Here is an 18,803-nt window from a genome sequence, read left to right as displayed (position 1 = left end):
ATTTGTAGAGTAGTATATTTCATATTCAGTTAATGTTAATACATAAAAAAGTTAATATTATATATTACCAGTTTGATGTTCAGTGATGAAGTAGAAATGCTTTTGTTTGTGGACTAACAGGAGGTTTTTTAGAATTCAGTCAATGTTGATATGAATTAATAACATTCAATAAGTTAAGAAATTTTACTTTAATCTTCAGAATTTAGTTCATGTGTTAATGTTAATTAGAGTAATGTGTTTTCTGTTTATGAGACCAGTTACTGTGAAACAACTTGTTGAAATGGAGAGAATAAAGTTTTTATTTGTATTTCCTTCAGAATTATGGAATTAATTATTATTCATTTTAAAGTAGGCATAAAAGGTAGAACTATCGGTATCGGCCGATATCACTCTGAATAATTGGTTATCGGTATCGGCGGAGAAATTTAGTTTCAGTGCATCTCTAGTAAAAATGTACTTACTCATGCCAAACTGTGAACACTGGGGTGATAAGTGAATGTACTTGAGTTCTGTATACTGCATATATAAAACTAACATTTTTATATCTATGTCATTGGGACTACATTTATATAGACACAAGGGTCAAAAAAGAAAGTCTCCAATGGTAACTCTGAAGAAGCTGGAAAGTTCCACAGATCAGACTGGAGAAGCTGTTCACAGGACAATCATAGCCATAGCTGGGCTTTATGGAAGGGTAGTGGGGGAAAAAAACCTTACTGAAAAAAACCATATCAAAAACCATTTTTGAGTTTGCCAAATGGCATTGCAGGAGACTCAGCAAAGAAAAAGATTCTCTAATCTGATGCAACCAAACTGAATTTTTTTGTGCAAATACAAAAACTCAAAATGACTCATCATCCTAAAACCACCATCTTTACAGTGAAGCATGGTGGTGGTAGCATCATGTTATTGATGCATTTCATCAGCATGGACAAGAAATGTGAAAAGCTGATAAAAAAAATATACTTTGCACCTGCAAATGTAAGACACATTGTGTAAAGCATGCCACTGTTTTTTTAACTGGGGAAAAAAGGCTAAAAAAAAAAAAAAAAAAAAAAAAAGGCGTAAATGCAAATGAAAACTAAACAAGACAGAGAGTAAACAAGCACCTGTACAAATTAACTGTGGCACAACTATGTCGGAAAAGGGGGAAAAAGAGATCTTAATTTATCACATTTAATTTACAACCCAACTCATTCAGATTTAGCTCATTTGTGATCAAAAGCTCTAATTGGGTGTGCCGATCCTGTGTACTATTGACAGCTCTATGCTTTAATGTTCTCAGAAATGCTCTCGCTCTCTCTCCCTCGCTCTCTCTCCGTATCTGTGAAGTGGCACTTCTTTTTGCAGAGGAGAGCTTTCCACTTGAGCAGTCTCAGCTGATTGCTTCTCTGGCTTTGTGTTAATCTCTTTCAGTAGTTTGTGTGTGTTCGAGCATATCTGGCACTCATTAGTATGTGTGTGTGTTTGTGTGTGCTTGTGTGTACCTCATTAGCCCCATCCGACACGGTGAAAGTGAAGTCGTCTGAGTGTTTCTCTTCTTCACTGGTGTGAACGTATTGCACGTTGCGTGAGGCCAGGTCAGCCTGAGTGAACGTGCTGATGCGCTTGCCTGCAACATTACAATAAATGTTATCTCAACTACAGTGCTTTTCAATTGAACTGATTAAACAATCTTTTTAGTGGGGTATTTCATTTGAATGAAATCTGTCATGTCAGAAATCACTTCCCTCATTCACCCCATTCTGTACAGAGCACTGTATATATATTGCTGCTACATTTATTAAAAACTACATCATCCTTAAGTCTCAGCAAAAAACCTACTGGGAATTACTCAGTTATCTAGCTTGGAAGTTTGCATTCAGCAATGAATATTACTAATAAACTTTATTTGAGCTGTAAAGTAACTATATTTGATTACTAACCATTATAGAGGTTTTATATTTTACCTTAATTAATGATATATTGTACCATGAAAGCTCTAAATCTAAAAATTTTAACCATATTTATATGATTTAAAAAAATATATATTTATATATTTAGATTTTATTTAAAACTATTTTTAAAACCTGTAATCAAATCCAAACAATTTGTATGGATACTACAACCAAATATCTTTGTGCAAGAATTGCCGATTAGTCTCACTTGCTTATCAAACAATAAAGTTAACTTAATGAACCTAATATTATGAAAAATGTATACCAATTCCAAAATAAGGCTGGTCATATAGTTGGAGCTCTTTCGATTGTGCACAAATAAAGTCATTAAAAAAAGTCTGAATACTAACTCTGCCCTTAACTGTAACATTCAGAATTGAAATATTATTTTTATTATGTTGGGGGAAAAAAATACTGACTTGTAATTTCTGTTAAAATCATTTACCTTTATTTTAGGTTCGTTTGATTGTGGACACTTTAGCTTTTTTTTATTAAGTATAGTTTTAACAAGCTACTTCCAACTTTTAATCAAGCAAGATGTTGACACAATACCTAAACTTTTACTGAAGTATAAATTTCTATACTTTTCCACCTCTGGGTAAAAAGAAAGGCCAAGAGAGGGAGGGTATAGATGTACTTTTTTTCTCGATATGATAATCTTAGTAATCTAAAAATTGGAACTGGTATTGGAATAACCAAGCCAAGAGATTTCCAAGAGATTTTCTAGCAAAACACTTCACATCTTCAAAACATTTTATATGTACTCCCACGCACTTCCATTATTTTTCACACTGGCTCGCTGAAGGTCTGTTGGTATAAAATAATACCTATGTAAAACTTAATATTGAATGAGTTTACCCAAAGCACTTACCTATTTTTTTGTTCCTGGATAAATAATTATATAAAACAGGAAGAACCAAACGTTGTTTTTTGCAGACTTTATATATGTAGCACCACTTAAACTTCAACTTTCTTAAATTGCATCCATATTGTGCAGTCTGGAAGCTGGAATGGCTCATATTAAAAGAAAAGTCTAGTTTATGGCATATCAAAACCAATAAATAAGTATTTCAATAAACAAACAAACAAATAAAGCAAGGGCAAACAGTTATTGGGTTAACATCCAATCAAGTACTGACTACTATAGGTTTTTAATTTATCTTTGCTATGGCAACTGATAATCTGTTCAGGCTTGTATTGCCCACCTACTCTATAATTGATGCATGTGGTGGTGTTTGTACCTGGATTGGTAGAAAGTTCCAAATGGCCCACTTGGGTCTGTTTGCTGATACGGTAAACAAGTTCTCCAGGTTCACTATCCTGGTCTGTGGAGGACAGCTGCAGCGTTGTAATCTTCTTCACAGAGTTTTCATCCAGCACCAAACCCTTATTCACTTCTATTGTAGGGGGAAGTCTATCCTCTATGTTGAATAAAAGAATGCCAGAATTTTTTGATTATGCATTATAAGATCCAATGTTTTGGTTATCTAAAAAAAACCAAACCAGCTGCCTACCAAGGACAGTGATGAAGAAAGTCTCATCGATCACTTTGTTGCCCTCTGGATCTTCAAGGTTAAATTTAAAGGAGAAGCTGCCTCCACTCTCTCCTTTTTCATGAATATACTCCACAAAGCCTGATGTAAGAAAGACAAAATACTGTTATATGGCTTTGGAGGACTCTTGACTTATACCATATACCAAATCATTCAATTATATATTTTTAGAATCCATTTCTAGTGAAATGTTTTCCTGCTTACAGTTTTCAAATAATCATAACAGTTGTAATGTTTACAAAAGACTATCCGGATTTGACCATGAAATGTATTTCATTGGCTCCTACCATTGATGCCATTTTCGCCGTTTGCATTTGAACCTCAACTATAGAAACTATATAATAATTCTGATGCTGGCTTATATGTACAAGTATCCTATAAATAATGTTCACATGTAGCTATTATTTTCTGTGAGTGGAACTTTCAGGAATAAAACATTATATGGCTTCAAATATTAAATATATTAAAATATAAAAAAACTGAATATTACTGTACATATTTAAATATCAAGCTTAGGCTTAGGGGGCTGTGGAATTTATTTTACAGTTAAAGGGGTCCCTGGCTGTAAAAAGTTTAAGAACCCCTGGGTTGAACTGACTAGACAATTTCAGCTCACAGAATATATTCTGATACCAAATACTTGTCTGTGTGTTCTCTCATAGTTTTCTCTTTGCTCTTCAGTATGAATGTCTGGTAAATAATTCAAAGCTGAGCTACTGAAACACAGATACTTGCAGGTAAACTCTGATTTTATGAGAACCCTGCTATGTATTATGAATTGATTCAATACAATTTGGCATGTTTCAGAAAGCTGCTGCTGTATTTTATCTACTTTATCATTAAAAAAAAACCTGCAATAGAACCCAGTTTTGCTATTTTTAAATTAGCCTGTTTAGTGCTGCCTGTCAATAAATATGACATATTTTATGCCAATTGTTTCATGCTTTAACCCCTTAACAAATCCCATGATCCATCAGTGGGTTATATTCCTGACTCCGTATCCATTAGATTCATTATTATTTAATATTGTCATAGTCAATAATAATAAATTACTCATAGTGCACTGTTAGAAACAAATCTGAATCTAGAAGTGTTCTTTGGATCGTCCCTCTACAGCAGTGGGTTTTCTTAACCAAGAAATTTTAAGAAACTAGTTTACGAAAGTAACAGCCTTTCACTATCCACAGAACCCTGGCAGAACCAATCTGCCGAGTGTTGTAACTAAGTAATATGCTTTTGGATGATTAACTGAATAATAATCCAGGGGTTTAATGGGTCAACTGAAAATGAATAAACATTTGTCATTAACAGCAGTAAATCCTGCAATGTGTGGTGCCTCCTCATATTTTTGACATTGTTCCTGTGGTTATAGCTCATGTACTGCTTAAAGAAAAGGGAGAAACCTTTGTTGATGTCGTCCTGGGTGAAGCTCCTGACTGACCCTTTGGCAGAGATTTGGACTTTGGTTCTGCCTTTGTGAAGCTGCAGTGTGCCCACACTCAGGTCTTTAGTCACAATGAACGTGAGTTTTAGGTTGTCTGAGTCAATATCTGTACCTTTCAGGTGCTGCTCTGTGATCTTAGATGAATAACCTGGTGGAAAAGCGATGATTTCCAGAAAGGTTTACAAAATGGTATCATAATTCATAAATGATCATTTGAGTTATGGACAGAAAAGCATTAATATATAACAAACATAGGGCTTCATCAGAAATTGTAGTTTGGGGATACACAATAATATCAGAATTATATTGGTATTGGGAGGTTATTGTTGAAAACAATTTTCAGCATCAGTCGAATATATAGAATTGACTGCTAATACAAAAAGATATCTGATGACGCATTTATTGTATTTCGGGTAACTGTAATATTCGGTAACACTGTAATTTGGTTTTCAACTGTTATTGTATTTGTTACGCTGTTATTTTACAAGAAAGTAAAAAAAACATCTGACAATTTAAGGACTGTATTAGACAGTCAAATCCTTAATTATTCGTTTTTGAATGGTTGGTCTGCAAAACAAAAATTGTGTGAATTATATATGTATCTTTTTTATATGTGCATTTTATTTGTATGTGCATCAACAGCTGCAGGAATGTGTAGAACAGATATTGGCTACTGACAATTGTCCAGAATTCCAACATCAGTGCATTCCCATTCTGTAACCAACTAATATATTGGGGAAATTATTGACAACGTTGGTTCTAATTATAAATAAATATTCAGATTGCAAAGAAAATGCTGCAAAGTGTCCATATAAAGATCTTTTGCACATCCTAAAAAATGTGGTTCCAATGGCCAGCCACTCTATATCCCATCAGGTAGTGCTTTATACTTTATACTGACCTGCTGCTAACTGAAGGCCTCTGTTAATTGTGACTCTGGGTCCTTCACTCTTTTTGACATCCATGCTGAACTCCAGGCGGCCCATCTCCGTGTGCACTCCATCCGTTACAGAGAAGTGAATCTCGTCAGTCACTGATCCATGTGTATCAGGAGTGTACACCAGCAACTCGTCTAGGATATCCTGGTAGGTGAATGTGGAACCCTGATGGAGCACCTTACCAGTCTCTAGAGGCTGTGAGTAGAACTGTCTTCTGCGCAACTTGCCTGTAAAGAAGTTAAAAGAGTGTTGAAAGTGTGTGAAAATGCCTGCAAATAATAATAATGTATAGACAAAACTGCTGAGATAACTAACAAGAAAATCCTAGCAGGTGAAGAGAAATAAGTGAAATGAGCCACAAAAAACCCTAGTGTATGCTGGTGAAGGAGATGTGTCCATGCAAACAAAAATAAATAATTAACAGAACATCCTGCCCTGCATTTTTTCTAAGCCCCTTCTTGTCTTCTATGGGTTCACAAAACCATGATTTGCAAATTCACTTAGATGGACTGGGCAAGAAATGAAAACAACTGCTACCAGAAGCAAATTTGCATCTTCCACATCCTTTCCCCTTCAGTGAAATGGCTTTAATGCTGGGTGAATTTTATTCATGTTCGGTTTGACCTCTGCTTTCACTGAAAAAGTAGAAAAGTTGTGTTTTCCGACATTTTCAGTATCAAATCAAGTATGTTTTTTTCTGTCATTCCTCTTTATAGCTCATATACACTGAAATGAAATGGTGCTTCATTCAAGACCATAGCGCAATAGTAAACATATATTTTTTTTATTTGTAATTGTATACACCATACACATTTACAGAAAATTCTATCACATTTTATGACTCAGCACAGCCAAGCACAAAAACACAACTCCCTAACAAATAATACAATAAAGCCAGAGTTTTGATCTCTCCCTGCAGGCCTTTGTGATTTTTTATTTACTTATTTATTTTTTAGTGAGGCGGCAGCGTTCCTGTCCTGTATTATTTTGGGCATACTTCAGCTACATTGGTTCCTGCCATTTCTCAGGAATGAGTCATAATACTGACTCAAAAAAAGCTGAACCCCCTCTGACACAGTAGCCCTAAAAGTAATAATGGTGACCTTTCATTGCCTCATCAGTTGATTTTGGAGGTCTGTTCTAAAGCAGTGACAGAAACAGAAAGATATTTTTAGGACGCCTTAATTATATGCACTAAGCTTTTGTAAAGACAATATAATTTTACAATACACACATAATAGGCAGAGAGCACAAAATGGACAACACAAACCCCACAGCACATAAAAAATCTATATTACTTATAAAGGTGTGGCGGAAGAGAGCAGAAAAAAAAGCGTAAGAAGAAAGAAACAGACCGTAGGAAGGCTTTTTGGTGATAGTAAGCACAATCTCATTCTCTGGTGTATCCAGATCCAACACACTGAGGGAGGAATTGGTGATGACGACGCCTGTGTTCTCCTCCACATGGATGCTGTTTACAGAGATAACTGGGATTCGGTCTTCCTTAGTGTGCTGAAATTTTTACAGATGCAAATTTAATTACAGAACTCCCTTCTTCTTGCTACAGAATTTGAGAGTGTGATTCATCTAATGTGTCCAGCAAACTGGGATACGATGTGCACTGAACACCGTTTGAAAGGTCTTGAGGAGAAAAATAAAACAGTGATACCTGGATATCAATGGTGACATCAAAAGCTTCTGTCTGGCTGGAGCCATCACTAATGTAGAAGCTAAAGACATCTTGGTGGACATTTGCTTGGTGGACATTTTGAACATAGAAAATGTGGTCTGAGGTGAGGTCCTCAATTGTGAACGGAACATCAGGATTGATTATACGTGCTTCACCTGTCGACCCAGCTGTGGACAAACAAGGAGTGCATACAGACAAAACACGACCCATTACGATTAGGTCATGAACACACTTCACAAGGAGTTAAATCAAAATGCAGCTATCGAAGACAAAATAAGGAGACAAATAAATAAACATACACTATTCCTCACACCAAAAATAAACTTTGAGCCACAAAAATCTGACAGTTAGGTATGGCAATATATTACAATCATTAAAGAAAAAAACTACAAACAGTTCAAGGGAGTAAGACAAAACAAATGGTTAACAACAGCACTCCTTCTGAAAGCAAGATGAAAAATGAGCTGCCTTTCCCTTTTAGTTCAGTGCCCTTTCATGATTCATGATTCATATCCTCTCCAATTTTTGCACCATTCTTTTTTTGAACATTGTGAATGAGCCCTCTATTCATGAACAAGTTAGTGAAGCTCAGTTTTCACACAATCTTCAATGAATGTTTTCAGTTCAATTTGTGAAGGAACTTTTTTCAGGGAACATTTTAACAAAACATTTTATGGGCAATAGGAGTGATAATAATAATAATAATAATAATAATAATAATAATAATAATAATAAAAAAACAACTCAGCAAGACAGCTCAAGGAAGTTATGCTGAGAGAAAACAACCCAAAAGGGGATCACAAACTCTGGATAGTGAAGTTACTGGCCAAGGAGACATGGACAAAGGTAAATTGATATGTGGTGCATTATAACCCTGTCATCATGGAGGGACAATCAGGGAAACTAGTCGGGGACGAGGCTACGCGAGGGGATCTGGAGGAATTAGTAATCCAATGACATGCAGAATAAAACCATCTGAAATATGACTACTTGATCAAAGAATGATAGTTAGAAATGTATTCTTCTGCATCATTTGCAGCTCATCAGACAAGTTAACATTTCCCTTATTTGTAAAAATGTGTTGGTCTACTGTATTTTTGTGGTAAAAGCCTCCATGCTCAGTGAAAATTCTGTGGCTAATTACAAACATTTTCTTGGGTATATACAGTTTCTCTGGCTATTACTTACTTTCATTTATGCAAATTTGCTTAGATCAGTTCACAAAGTCAGTTATTGTTTATTATATAACTATATATTACTGGTTATATATTGATTAGTCCATTTCCATTTCAGTGGTTGTGTATATGTGTGTGTCTTTGGGGCCTGGTGCATTATATATGTTCTATGTTTCATGCCAGTTATTGCTCCATGTGTTAAAGCAAGCTTTCTGTGGCAAACTACTCGTATTTAAAACCCACCTCGTTTTGTATTCTCAATAAAGCCATACTTTGGAGGACTGATCAGCCACACGAGTAGATCCTTTTGTGATGTGTCAGGGTCAGATGCGATGATATGACTGGCTGACAGTTGGACTCGGCCTCCCTCCTGGACCTGAAAACCCAAAAAAGTGAAAAGTGTCCCCTTGAGTTCAAAGCATTCCAGACAATAAAACAGTGAGTCAGGTGGAGAGAACGCTAACCTTGATACCACTGTGTACAGTGACTACAGGTGGCTGTCTCTGCACAGAGGTGATGGTAATGGTGCACATCTGGTTGTCCAGGCGGTTGTTCTCAGCATCATAGACAATGAAGTGGAAGATATCTGTGACAGGCTGGTTACCGGTATCAAATGATGTGACATACCTGTTTGCACAGAGTACATAAGCAAATTAATAATTAATTTGTTCTAACAGCTACAATATATGTACTCATCCAGATACTGAGTATTTAATGATGGTGACCTGGAATACACAGTTAATTAATAGATATAGTCAAACAAATAGTCATACTAGTCTAACTATTCTAGTCTGGTTTTCTTTCAGTCTAAAAGACTAACTTTCTGACCAAAGACCTAATGTTTTGTATCACTTTCAGAAGAAACTTACTGCAATTTTATTTCAGTTACATTAAAGCCAATAATCATCTCAGCTTGGGTATCAATAAATGTGCATATAGGTTTTGGGTTTCATCAAAATAAACTTCTCAGTAGCTTTTAGCACATCACTGGAGAAATGCGTAACACAATTTCGAGGCCATTGTGCTAATTTACTGCGCATCTCCCCACATTCACATAATAGTGCAAAGTATTATGAGAAGGCTGTATAATAAGGTTCTATATTTCTATTTCTATACACAAACAACACTCAATAAATGATCCAGTTTGCAATTATTTCATCTGTATTTATGTTTTTGTTTTTTTTTAAAATCCATTAAAGTAATACAACAATGCAAATACTACTTGTTATAAGAAATAAAAAATAAAAGGTGCCAGTGAGCATAATGTTCTGACTGTGTGAACTGGTACCACATTTGTGTGTGAAAAGCTTTTTTTAAGCAAAGCAAAGCTGATATGAATCTCACAAATGACATAATTGATTATTGCTATAAATGATATAACTGTACCGAATCTTGTGGTGGTTGATGTCCTCCATTGTGAAGGAAGAATACTCATTGAGTTCTTCATGGTCTGAGGCAGAATTTGTCCTGGTAAGGATCCCATACATGGGCACCGAAACAAGCTGGATACGAATCTTATCATCTGAGGAGTCATTGTCCTGAAGATGTGGTTTAGAACATAGACCAAATTAACGATGTCCCCTGGTAATGTTTATGAACAGCTGAAAAACTGGCCCGATAAAAGATTTACTGTATAAAACCATACAAAAGCAAGCTAGAATACAATACACATCTAATGATCAATTCCACATAATCCACATTATCTCACCACATAAGCCAGATGCGAGTGTCTGATGACAGTGCTGCTCTTCTCTGCCACTTCCATCGACAGCAAGGCCTTAGGGTCACGTCTGGGACCATCGCCTCTGACCTCTAACACGTTCACCTGCACCGTGGTGGGTGTCAGGGTCATTCCATCCGTTACAGAGAAGATCATGGTGTCCTTCTCAGTGGTGAGACCAGAATGCTCATACTGAAGGACATTCCTGGTGATGTCATTGAAGGTGAAGGTGTCACCTGGTCCATACATTTAGCATAGAGACGGACGGACCAAGATTTAATATTTGTGAAGTTGTTTTATAGGAAATTAGTTTTTTGTGCTATCATGAGCATGTATAGAAGGTTCTGAAATCCTACTGAACAGACTACGGAATCCTACTGAATCTTTTCACAGGAACTACAACTAATGAACTTTTTCCAAAAGTTTAAAAATTTGAGAACCACAGAACATACACTCTTACAAATTGGTTCATCAAAGATTCCATGGATAGTTAAGGGCTCGTAGCTTTCTAAATACCCTGTCTAATAGGGGAGCAATATGTTGTATGGTCCAACATAGAACCCCTTAAGAAGGAATCTTCTTTTTTTTATTTTTATGAGTGCACTAGAAGAAGCATGGATTGTATTTGAGTGAACCTACCATTAACCATTGGGGTCTGAGAGCCAAAGTCCACTCTGAGTAGGGTTCCATGCACTGGACCCTCCACCAGCTCAAACTCTAGCTCATCTGGTGCAGTGTCAGCATCTGTTACTGCCAACTGCTGACCACCTACAGGGCAAGGAGAACCACAAGGGTAATTAAACTTTTTTTTTTCCTCACAGGCTACATTTTCCCTTTTAACTCAGTTTTACCCGGAAAATAGAGAACTCAGAAAGCTTTTGACCACTGTATTCTACACAAATGGTTCTCAAGTTAATTGTAACTAGCATGGATCATGTTGCTAAAGATGTATTGTACCGATTGGTGCTCTGCCTCCCAGGGTCACCTCCAGCACTGGGTCCAAGATCTGAAAAACTGGAGGTTGCTGATGATTGGTCAACAGCAGGATGGAAAAGTCCATCTCAGGGGTGGTATGATGTCCATCAGTTACTGGAACATGTAAGCCAAGTAGTTAAGAGATTACCTTACACTAACAAATATACAGAATGAGCATTCACACATTCAGCAATAGCCCTAGACATAAATGATAAACAAAACTAAGGTTATGGGTTGTCATAATTACTATAAAGCTGCCAAGGACATCTAAAGAGAGTTTTCTAGGAAGCAAGGCTAAGCATTTGATATAGATAATATCAAAGAGATCAAGACAACAGAAATAACAAGGTTGACAGGATAAATGAGATAGTAGAGAGTAATCAGCCAGAGTTGACTTTAACTTTGGCCCCATTCAATTTATAAGCAATTCACATCACTATGCATCATATGTGAGAGTGAACAGCAGCAGTTCTCAGGAGAGACAATGAAAAAAAGAAGAAGCTAGGACGATGTGACAAATAAACTGTGTAACTGAGCCCCTTTACACTGAAAAAAAATTGTCATGTGTATTTGCAATGAAACACTGCAGAGAACTGTGGTATATGTATTAAATATGTGCACAGGCACAGTGATTAGAGACAGGCAATAAAATACATTCATTAAAAAAAAACCCTCAATGGGTAGATTTTGATTATGCAGAATTTTGCTTTGATGAAGTACTGAAAACTTGGCATTTTGATGTTGATATTGAAGTAGTAGCATAGAGCTTTACTTTGTTTAGGTGAACTGCTTCGACCTTCTTCAAAAGGCATTTGAATAAATTTGCCTATTTTAATCAATTTAAACTTAATTCAGGCCTGGAAACAGAAACTGGTGATAAGGAAACTGATTACAATATCAAATGAAACTATTTCTCCGAACAAAACCATGGTAAAGTTGCCACATAAAGAAAAAATAATCAGCCCATAAGTGAATGGTCTGTCATAAACCAACAGTTTTTGAAGGAGAACCACAAGGTTAAGCTGCAACTATCTGCAATTGTTAATCCATTTAGATTCAATCATATTATTCAGTGTTTCCCCTTAACTTATATTATTCAGTAACCACAACAAATTATTCATTAACTACAGTGAAAATAAAAGGAAACATATTCAATTATATGATTGAGGAATCTGGACCCCTGTTAGGTCTTAGGTTAAAAGGGTTAAGAGAAGTGACACACTTTCTAAAGTAGCTTTAGCCCACATTTTACTTGTGTTCAGTGTTAAAAGAAATATACGTTTTGCTGATGCAAAATTATTTACGTTCATTAATATTCTATTGCAACAATGTGATGTGAACAAGCTGCTTTTGTATAAAATTTTCCTCCCAGTCTTGGCATCTAATTTTCTATGTATTTATCCTTTAATACTCACATATTTTATAACTCAAGCTTGGGCCGTACAAAAACACAATATCACATATCCCCCCATTAAACAAGCTCAAATTCAAAATGGTAGACCCTGGGAGTCAACGTGTGTGTTTGGAATTATGGCTCTAATTCACAGCCATCCTGTGAGAATGATGGAGGGATGGCTGTATCCTCTTGTCAAACAGAATATAGAGAGAGGCATATAGTATGATAGAAGACGGAGAGGGAGAAAGATGAAGGAAGGGAAAAATAAGTCATATCCTCCAGACCGAGCCCCACATATAATGACCATGGAAACGAAAGCCGAAGAAAGATTAGGTTACTGTGTGAAGGAAGGCTTGAAGGCTGGCAGAGATGAATACAATGAGCAACAGAGAGAGAGAGAGAGAGAGAGAGAGACAGAGAGAGAGAGAGAGAGAGAGAGAGAGAGAGAGAGAGAGAGAGAGAGACAGAGAGAGAGAGAGAGAGAGAGAGAGAGTGACAAAGAGATGAAAAGGGGAGTTGAGAAAGCTGCTGAGGCAATATACCTGTGAAATGGAAGTTCACTGACTCTGGCAGGCCTGCAGAAATGAAACACTGTGAGTAGAGTAGATGTGGAGGAGCACAGAACTTTCAGGGCTTGTGAGGTGCAGTCAAAAGTCAATAACTGTTTAAATTGCTAATAATGCAGTCAGGACACGGCTTTGTTAATAGTAAGGCACTATTGGTTCAGTTTGGGCAAATCTAAACATTTAACTTCTCAGACAGTAGCATACAATTTTGTGTTTGAGGCATTCTGAACCCCAGTATTACAATGCAATGGTAAGTCTTCACTTCATGCATTGCATCTATTTTAAAATAGCTATGTGAGTCTAAACAGCAATACAATGTAACATTGAGAAAATATAAATTAGCATTTATACTATTTATTTTTTTTGTAATTTCGACTGCTCCCATTTAGGTTGCCACAGCGGATCACCAAGCCACATGTTTTGATTCTGGCACAAATTTTACACCGGATGTCCTTCCTGATGCAACCCTCCCCATTTTCCCGGCTTGGAACCGGCACTGAGAGTGCACCCTCCAGTGGTCAGGGTTGGTTCCCTGACAGGGAATCAAACCCAGGCCATGGCATGCTAGCCACTAGTCCTCTATGTCTACCACACTACTATTACTACTACTACTAATAATAATAATAAACACTACCAGTACTATTAAGACCACTACTATTACTACTACTCGTCCTGCTCTTACCACTACTAGTACTATAGGTACAACAACTACTACTATTACTACTACTACTACTACTACTACTGATGAGTGTAATGTGCAGTAGAAACCGGTACTGTACCACAGAATACTATTATTAGTGTAGACTTCTGGACAGTTTTTCTGAAGTTTTTCAAGGTATTACATATTGAATCTGTGTGTGTGTGTGTGTGTGTGTGTGTGTGTGCGTGCGTGTGTATGTAATGTATATACATACACATATATGCATATATAGATATAGATATATGCAGTACACTTGATTTTACTCATGTAAAATAACTGTGGTTCATACTGATAATAATCGAGATACTTGAAGACATATTATGTATGTCCAACTAGGATATTATCAGAAATTATCGTACAAAACTATTATCTTACAAAATTAAACAGGATTGAAGGCCAAGTCATAAGGCTCTGATATATTTGTTGCATGTTTCCAGTGACCTACCAGTGAAGGAGTACTGGTAAAGCTCCTGCAGATGAGACGGAGCCTGTGGTGGCCTGTAGATGATTTTTCCAGCATCTACATCAGCCTGAGTGAAAAAGTGGACATGAGTGTATGGCCTGTCCCCGTGTTCCAGAGTGCCTGAAAGAAACACAGAAGTTTTATAAATGGATCTCCAGAGCAATGAGATGCTGAATCACTATAAAAAAGATTTGCAGTTGTCCTAGTAATATAATACTCTTCAGTTTCTCACTGTAGGTATTATTGGTATCAAAGGTCTTTAGCCAGCACTGCTATCTTGCTGGTAGAAAAGGACTACGAGAAGTAATGTATCTTACTTTAAAAGCACACTAAAACACCAATATGTAAAGCAATGTGAAGAAATAATATTTTTCAGAATACCACTGAATTATCCACTGACTGTAATTTTTAAAACTTCCTTTCACAGCTCGCTGGCACAGTGTTTGTCAGAGCTATTGGTTTGAATCATATTAAGCTATAACAGAGGTTCAAGTTACCCTGGCCTGGAGGTAGTGGTTTGGTGATGTTGTAAATCAACTTGTTGCTTGGCGTCTCTGAGTCAGTGAAGGAGAGAACGGAGGGTGTTATCAGGGTAACGCGATCTTCCTGTGCCTGTACACACACGCGCACACACACACACACACACACACACACACACACAACAGCCATCAACAACAAAAAATCACCCAGATGAAATACATGATGTCTGGAGATTGCTGAGATTAAGTCAGCTTTATTACACTTCTGAACAGCAGGCAGGAGGACACACACAAAGCACTGCACAAATAAAACAGCTGCACCAAAATTAATCTTAGATTTCAATTTAGCTTGGTCCAGCCTGGTCCAGAATTCTGACTCCGCTATCAAGAACCCTTCAATTTACGAAATAAATGTTTTATCTAATGATTTATTAAAAATGACTACAATATTTTAATCAGCTTATGCAAAAAGGATTAAACTGAGACAAATAACTTGAAATAAATATGAACTATTATAAATATATTAATAATAAATAAATACTAATATTTCATAACAATATATGAATATCCATAATTAAAAAAAATTCCCCAGATGTCACCATGTATTTCATTCAAATGGCAACACATATCCTTCTAACACACCGTGTGATATTGACTCAGTTAATACAGTCTTCTATGTGCTATTGTAATCCTTTCAGTAAAAAAACAAATATCAAACATCTTTGAGCGTGAAGAATGATGTTTGAAAAGTAGATAAGTTAGTTTTTCATAAATGAGAAATAATGTGGACAATATTTTTACCCTCAAGACTTGTATATATTCAGACTAACCTACAATTTATCTTAAAACTATTGATATTAAAAAAACAATAGAGTGCAAAAATCTGAATCCCTTTAGGAGACAGTAAAGGAAATGAAATAACCATAACAGTTTTGTAGATGTTCTTTTATTGTCATAAAGTATCAAAAATGGCTATAGATATTTTTAAAAAAAATCTAAATTATATCAATGCAAAAGTTTTCGAGTAACTTTAAATATCTGCCTCTGCCTTCTTTCTTTCGTATTCAATAAGCACCTTTTGGTTCCTCCACATAGATAACTTTAAAATCGATTATAGCTATCCTTTTATTTCAAAAGCCATTAAGGATGCAAACTTTTGCACTCAATGAAACTATACACGAGAATGTGCGCTCTGTGATGTGTCCATTACATTGATCTGGAGATCTGCTCCAGGAGTGAGCTGAGGAAGACCAGGAGTCTGAGGCATCACTCCAATCGTGAAGGTCTGAGCGTCACTGCGTGTGTCTGGGAAAGTCTCAGCAGACACCTGCAGCATCATATTTGGCAAAAAAAACACAGCATATACAGTACATGTCACTACCCGTCACTACAGCGCATTCATTTAAACTTAATCAATTCTTTATTAAGCTCTCTTAATCTCAAGTCTGCAATGTGCAGAAAATAACCGCACAGAAAACTTTCACATAATGTTAGTCATTTCCACATCTCTACATTTATCTCCATTTGGACTCAGAGGCATGATAATTTCAGTTATAAACCACTGCTTTCTTGTTCCAACACATCAAATATTTCTGCAGGATTTTATACACGAACAATTTTAAAGTTCCGTGTTCAACATTTTTCTTGCAAGAGCAAAAAAAAAGGTGAGAAGTTTATTTCTCAGGAAAGAATTTATTGCTCCAAGAACAATGACGTTCGAGCTGATATCTCAAGTACTTCTCAAGGGTATTTATTGGAAGGGGGGGATAAAGTTTTACCATTTGAGTGGATTGGATTTAGTATTAAACTGGGTCATCTGATACAAACTAATGTTTAGAGACACTTTTAAAGTGCCATTTTTTCACCGCCTCCTTTGCTCATATTTACCAAGGATGCCAATATTAGTGGAGGCCACTGTATATGTTTTCAAAATTTACAGTCTCTCTCCACCACCAATTTTGGTGACATCATTCTGCACTTCAGCTTCTTATCACATTTTCTGTCCATTCAAATGCTCTCTAGAATCTGAAATGCCCCGCCCCCAACATTATAACAATCACCTTGTGGAAGTTGCCGTTGTTGAGCGAGAGAAATCATATCAGCGAGCATGGGTCGTAAATGTGTCCTTGGCTCTTCGAATGTGTGAATGATATTCTGTTTTCCAGCTGTAAGTTGTTTACGAAGGAAATTCACTTTGAAGAAGGAGTGCTAGCTCATGTCTTTGTGACAGGCATTTTCCCATGGTACTAACTGTCAAGTACGGTTTAGCCCGGGCTGTGAGGTAAGCTAAATGCTATAAGCTAATAGCTAAAGGCTATTTAAAAAGGGGGAGAATCCCTGACACCCTGTTCAGTGGAAATTACGTCAACAGATCGACTAATGCTGCACGTTTCAAGGCACTTCACGGGGACTTTAAGGTGTGAAGAGACATAATGTTCTTCTTTAAGAAGGAATTGCTGTTCTGAATATCCAAAACACCAGAATATAACCCTATCAGTCGTCTTGACTTCAACAATCAACTGTCATCTTCTCGTCACACAGTTGACTCAGATATTTACAGAAATAGACATATAAAACAGATTTACACTCCGGAGTGTAACTAAACGATGTAAGGAATATTAAAAGGCGGTGCTATTTGTAACATCTAAGATTTAATTACAGTCTTACATTTCTAAGCAACCCACATGATAGTTTTAGCCATTTAGGTATTGTTAGTTTTAGTCTAGATTTAGTTGTAGTCAATGAAACTGATAGTTATGCTATATATGATAAACTGTTCATACAGTCAAGACTATTTATAAAATGAAGCAGATCGGTCAAAGGGATGTGGCACAATTAGTAGCTTTGCTCTAGCATATTTATTACACTACATACATTTAATAAAAGTAAATTACTTGCAATGACATCAGGCATGCTATTTCCTCTTCCCTAGTATTATATTAGTGTAATAAGAAACTACAAAAAAAATTTCATCCAGTTTTTATCTAAATGTCAAAGTCAATGTAGTAACAAAATCCACAAAGCTAAACATTAGCATACATAGACAGAGCAGAGGAGTGTAAAGCAAGTGGCAAGCAGTGCACCTCTGATAATTTCCTTATATAACTGCCTTAGCAAATTCAATTCACAACCATGAGGACGTGTTGTCCAATAGACTGACCTTTGTCCAATAGACTGATTCAGACATTTTAATCTTGATTTTATTTGATGAAAAATATGTCCTTACATTTGTCCTTACATTTAAGATACAAGGGTAACTTTTGAATTTTAAAAAAAGTTAATAAAAAAAGACAACAATCTTAAAGACCAGCCATTTTTATTTTACCTTGTTACTGTCAGATCAAGATAACCTGAATGATCTTTAGCAAAAAAAACAACAATCAAGCTAAGGGCACAAATTCTGCTCTTTAAACTTAAAATGAGGCACTTTGAACCTACATAACATAAAAACAGTTGTGTGTGTTTGTGTGTGTTTGTAACCTGAAACTGGAAGGTGTCTCTCTGAGTGCCTCTCCCGTAGTGACGGTACCACACAGTGCCCTCATTGACGTCCTGCTGGGTAAATGAGGAGGCTGGTGTTGTATCTCTTCCCTCTGGAAAAGCCTGCCAGGCCTCCACTGGACCATCTGCTGCCATGGACACCAACACAATCTCACCTACAAACACATACACACACACACAAATGCTAAATTACCAAAAAAGAAAAGAGCAACTGTGTAGTTACTAATACAAATCATTAGTTTTAAGATATGTCTTACAAGAGGCTA

The 18,803-nt window shown here is 36.3% G+C and overlaps 1 protein-coding gene across 1 annotated transcript in view; it reads right to left on the bottom strand.

The window, feature by feature from the left end:
• The window catches only part of fras1 (Fraser extracellular matrix complex subunit 1), a 139,640-nt gene that overhangs the window by 22,516 nt on the left and 98,321 nt on the right, over positions 1-18,803 (bottom strand). The window contains exons 31-48 of the mRNA XM_053610739.1: positions 18,517-18,692; positions 16,247-16,363; positions 15,055-15,169; positions 14,540-14,677; positions 13,371-13,403; positions 11,415-11,546; positions 11,097-11,225; positions 10,446-10,693; positions 10,124-10,275; positions 9,202-9,364; positions 8,981-9,113; positions 7,542-7,729; positions 7,228-7,384; positions 5,836-6,099; positions 4,894-5,082; positions 3,452-3,571; positions 3,179-3,358; positions 1,488-1,612 (exon numbers count right to left, since the gene is read on the bottom strand). Of these exons, the coding sequence (XP_053466714.1) occupies positions 1,488-1,612; positions 3,179-3,358; positions 3,452-3,571; positions 4,894-5,082; positions 5,836-6,099; positions 7,228-7,384; positions 7,542-7,729; positions 8,981-9,113; positions 9,202-9,364; positions 10,124-10,275; positions 10,446-10,693; positions 11,097-11,225; positions 11,415-11,546; positions 13,371-13,403; positions 14,540-14,677; positions 15,055-15,169; positions 16,247-16,363; positions 18,517-18,692 (2,759 nt within the window). The remainder of the gene's footprint in view (positions 1-1,487; positions 1,613-3,178; positions 3,359-3,451; positions 3,572-4,893; positions 5,083-5,835; positions 6,100-7,227; positions 7,385-7,541; positions 7,730-8,980; positions 9,114-9,201; positions 9,365-10,123; positions 10,276-10,445; positions 10,694-11,096; positions 11,226-11,414; positions 11,547-13,370; positions 13,404-14,539; positions 14,678-15,054; positions 15,170-16,246; positions 16,364-18,516; positions 18,693-18,803) is intronic.

This window comes from Ictalurus furcatus, chromosome 22, assembly GCF_023375685.1.
Source record: "Ictalurus furcatus strain D&B chromosome 22, Billie_1.0, whole genome shotgun sequence".
In the NCBI taxonomy this organism is placed as follows: domain Eukaryota; kingdom Metazoa; phylum Chordata; class Actinopteri; order Siluriformes; family Ictaluridae; genus Ictalurus; species Ictalurus furcatus.
Note: the sequence above shows the minus strand (reverse complement) of the source record. Positions and strands in the feature narration are given on the sequence as shown.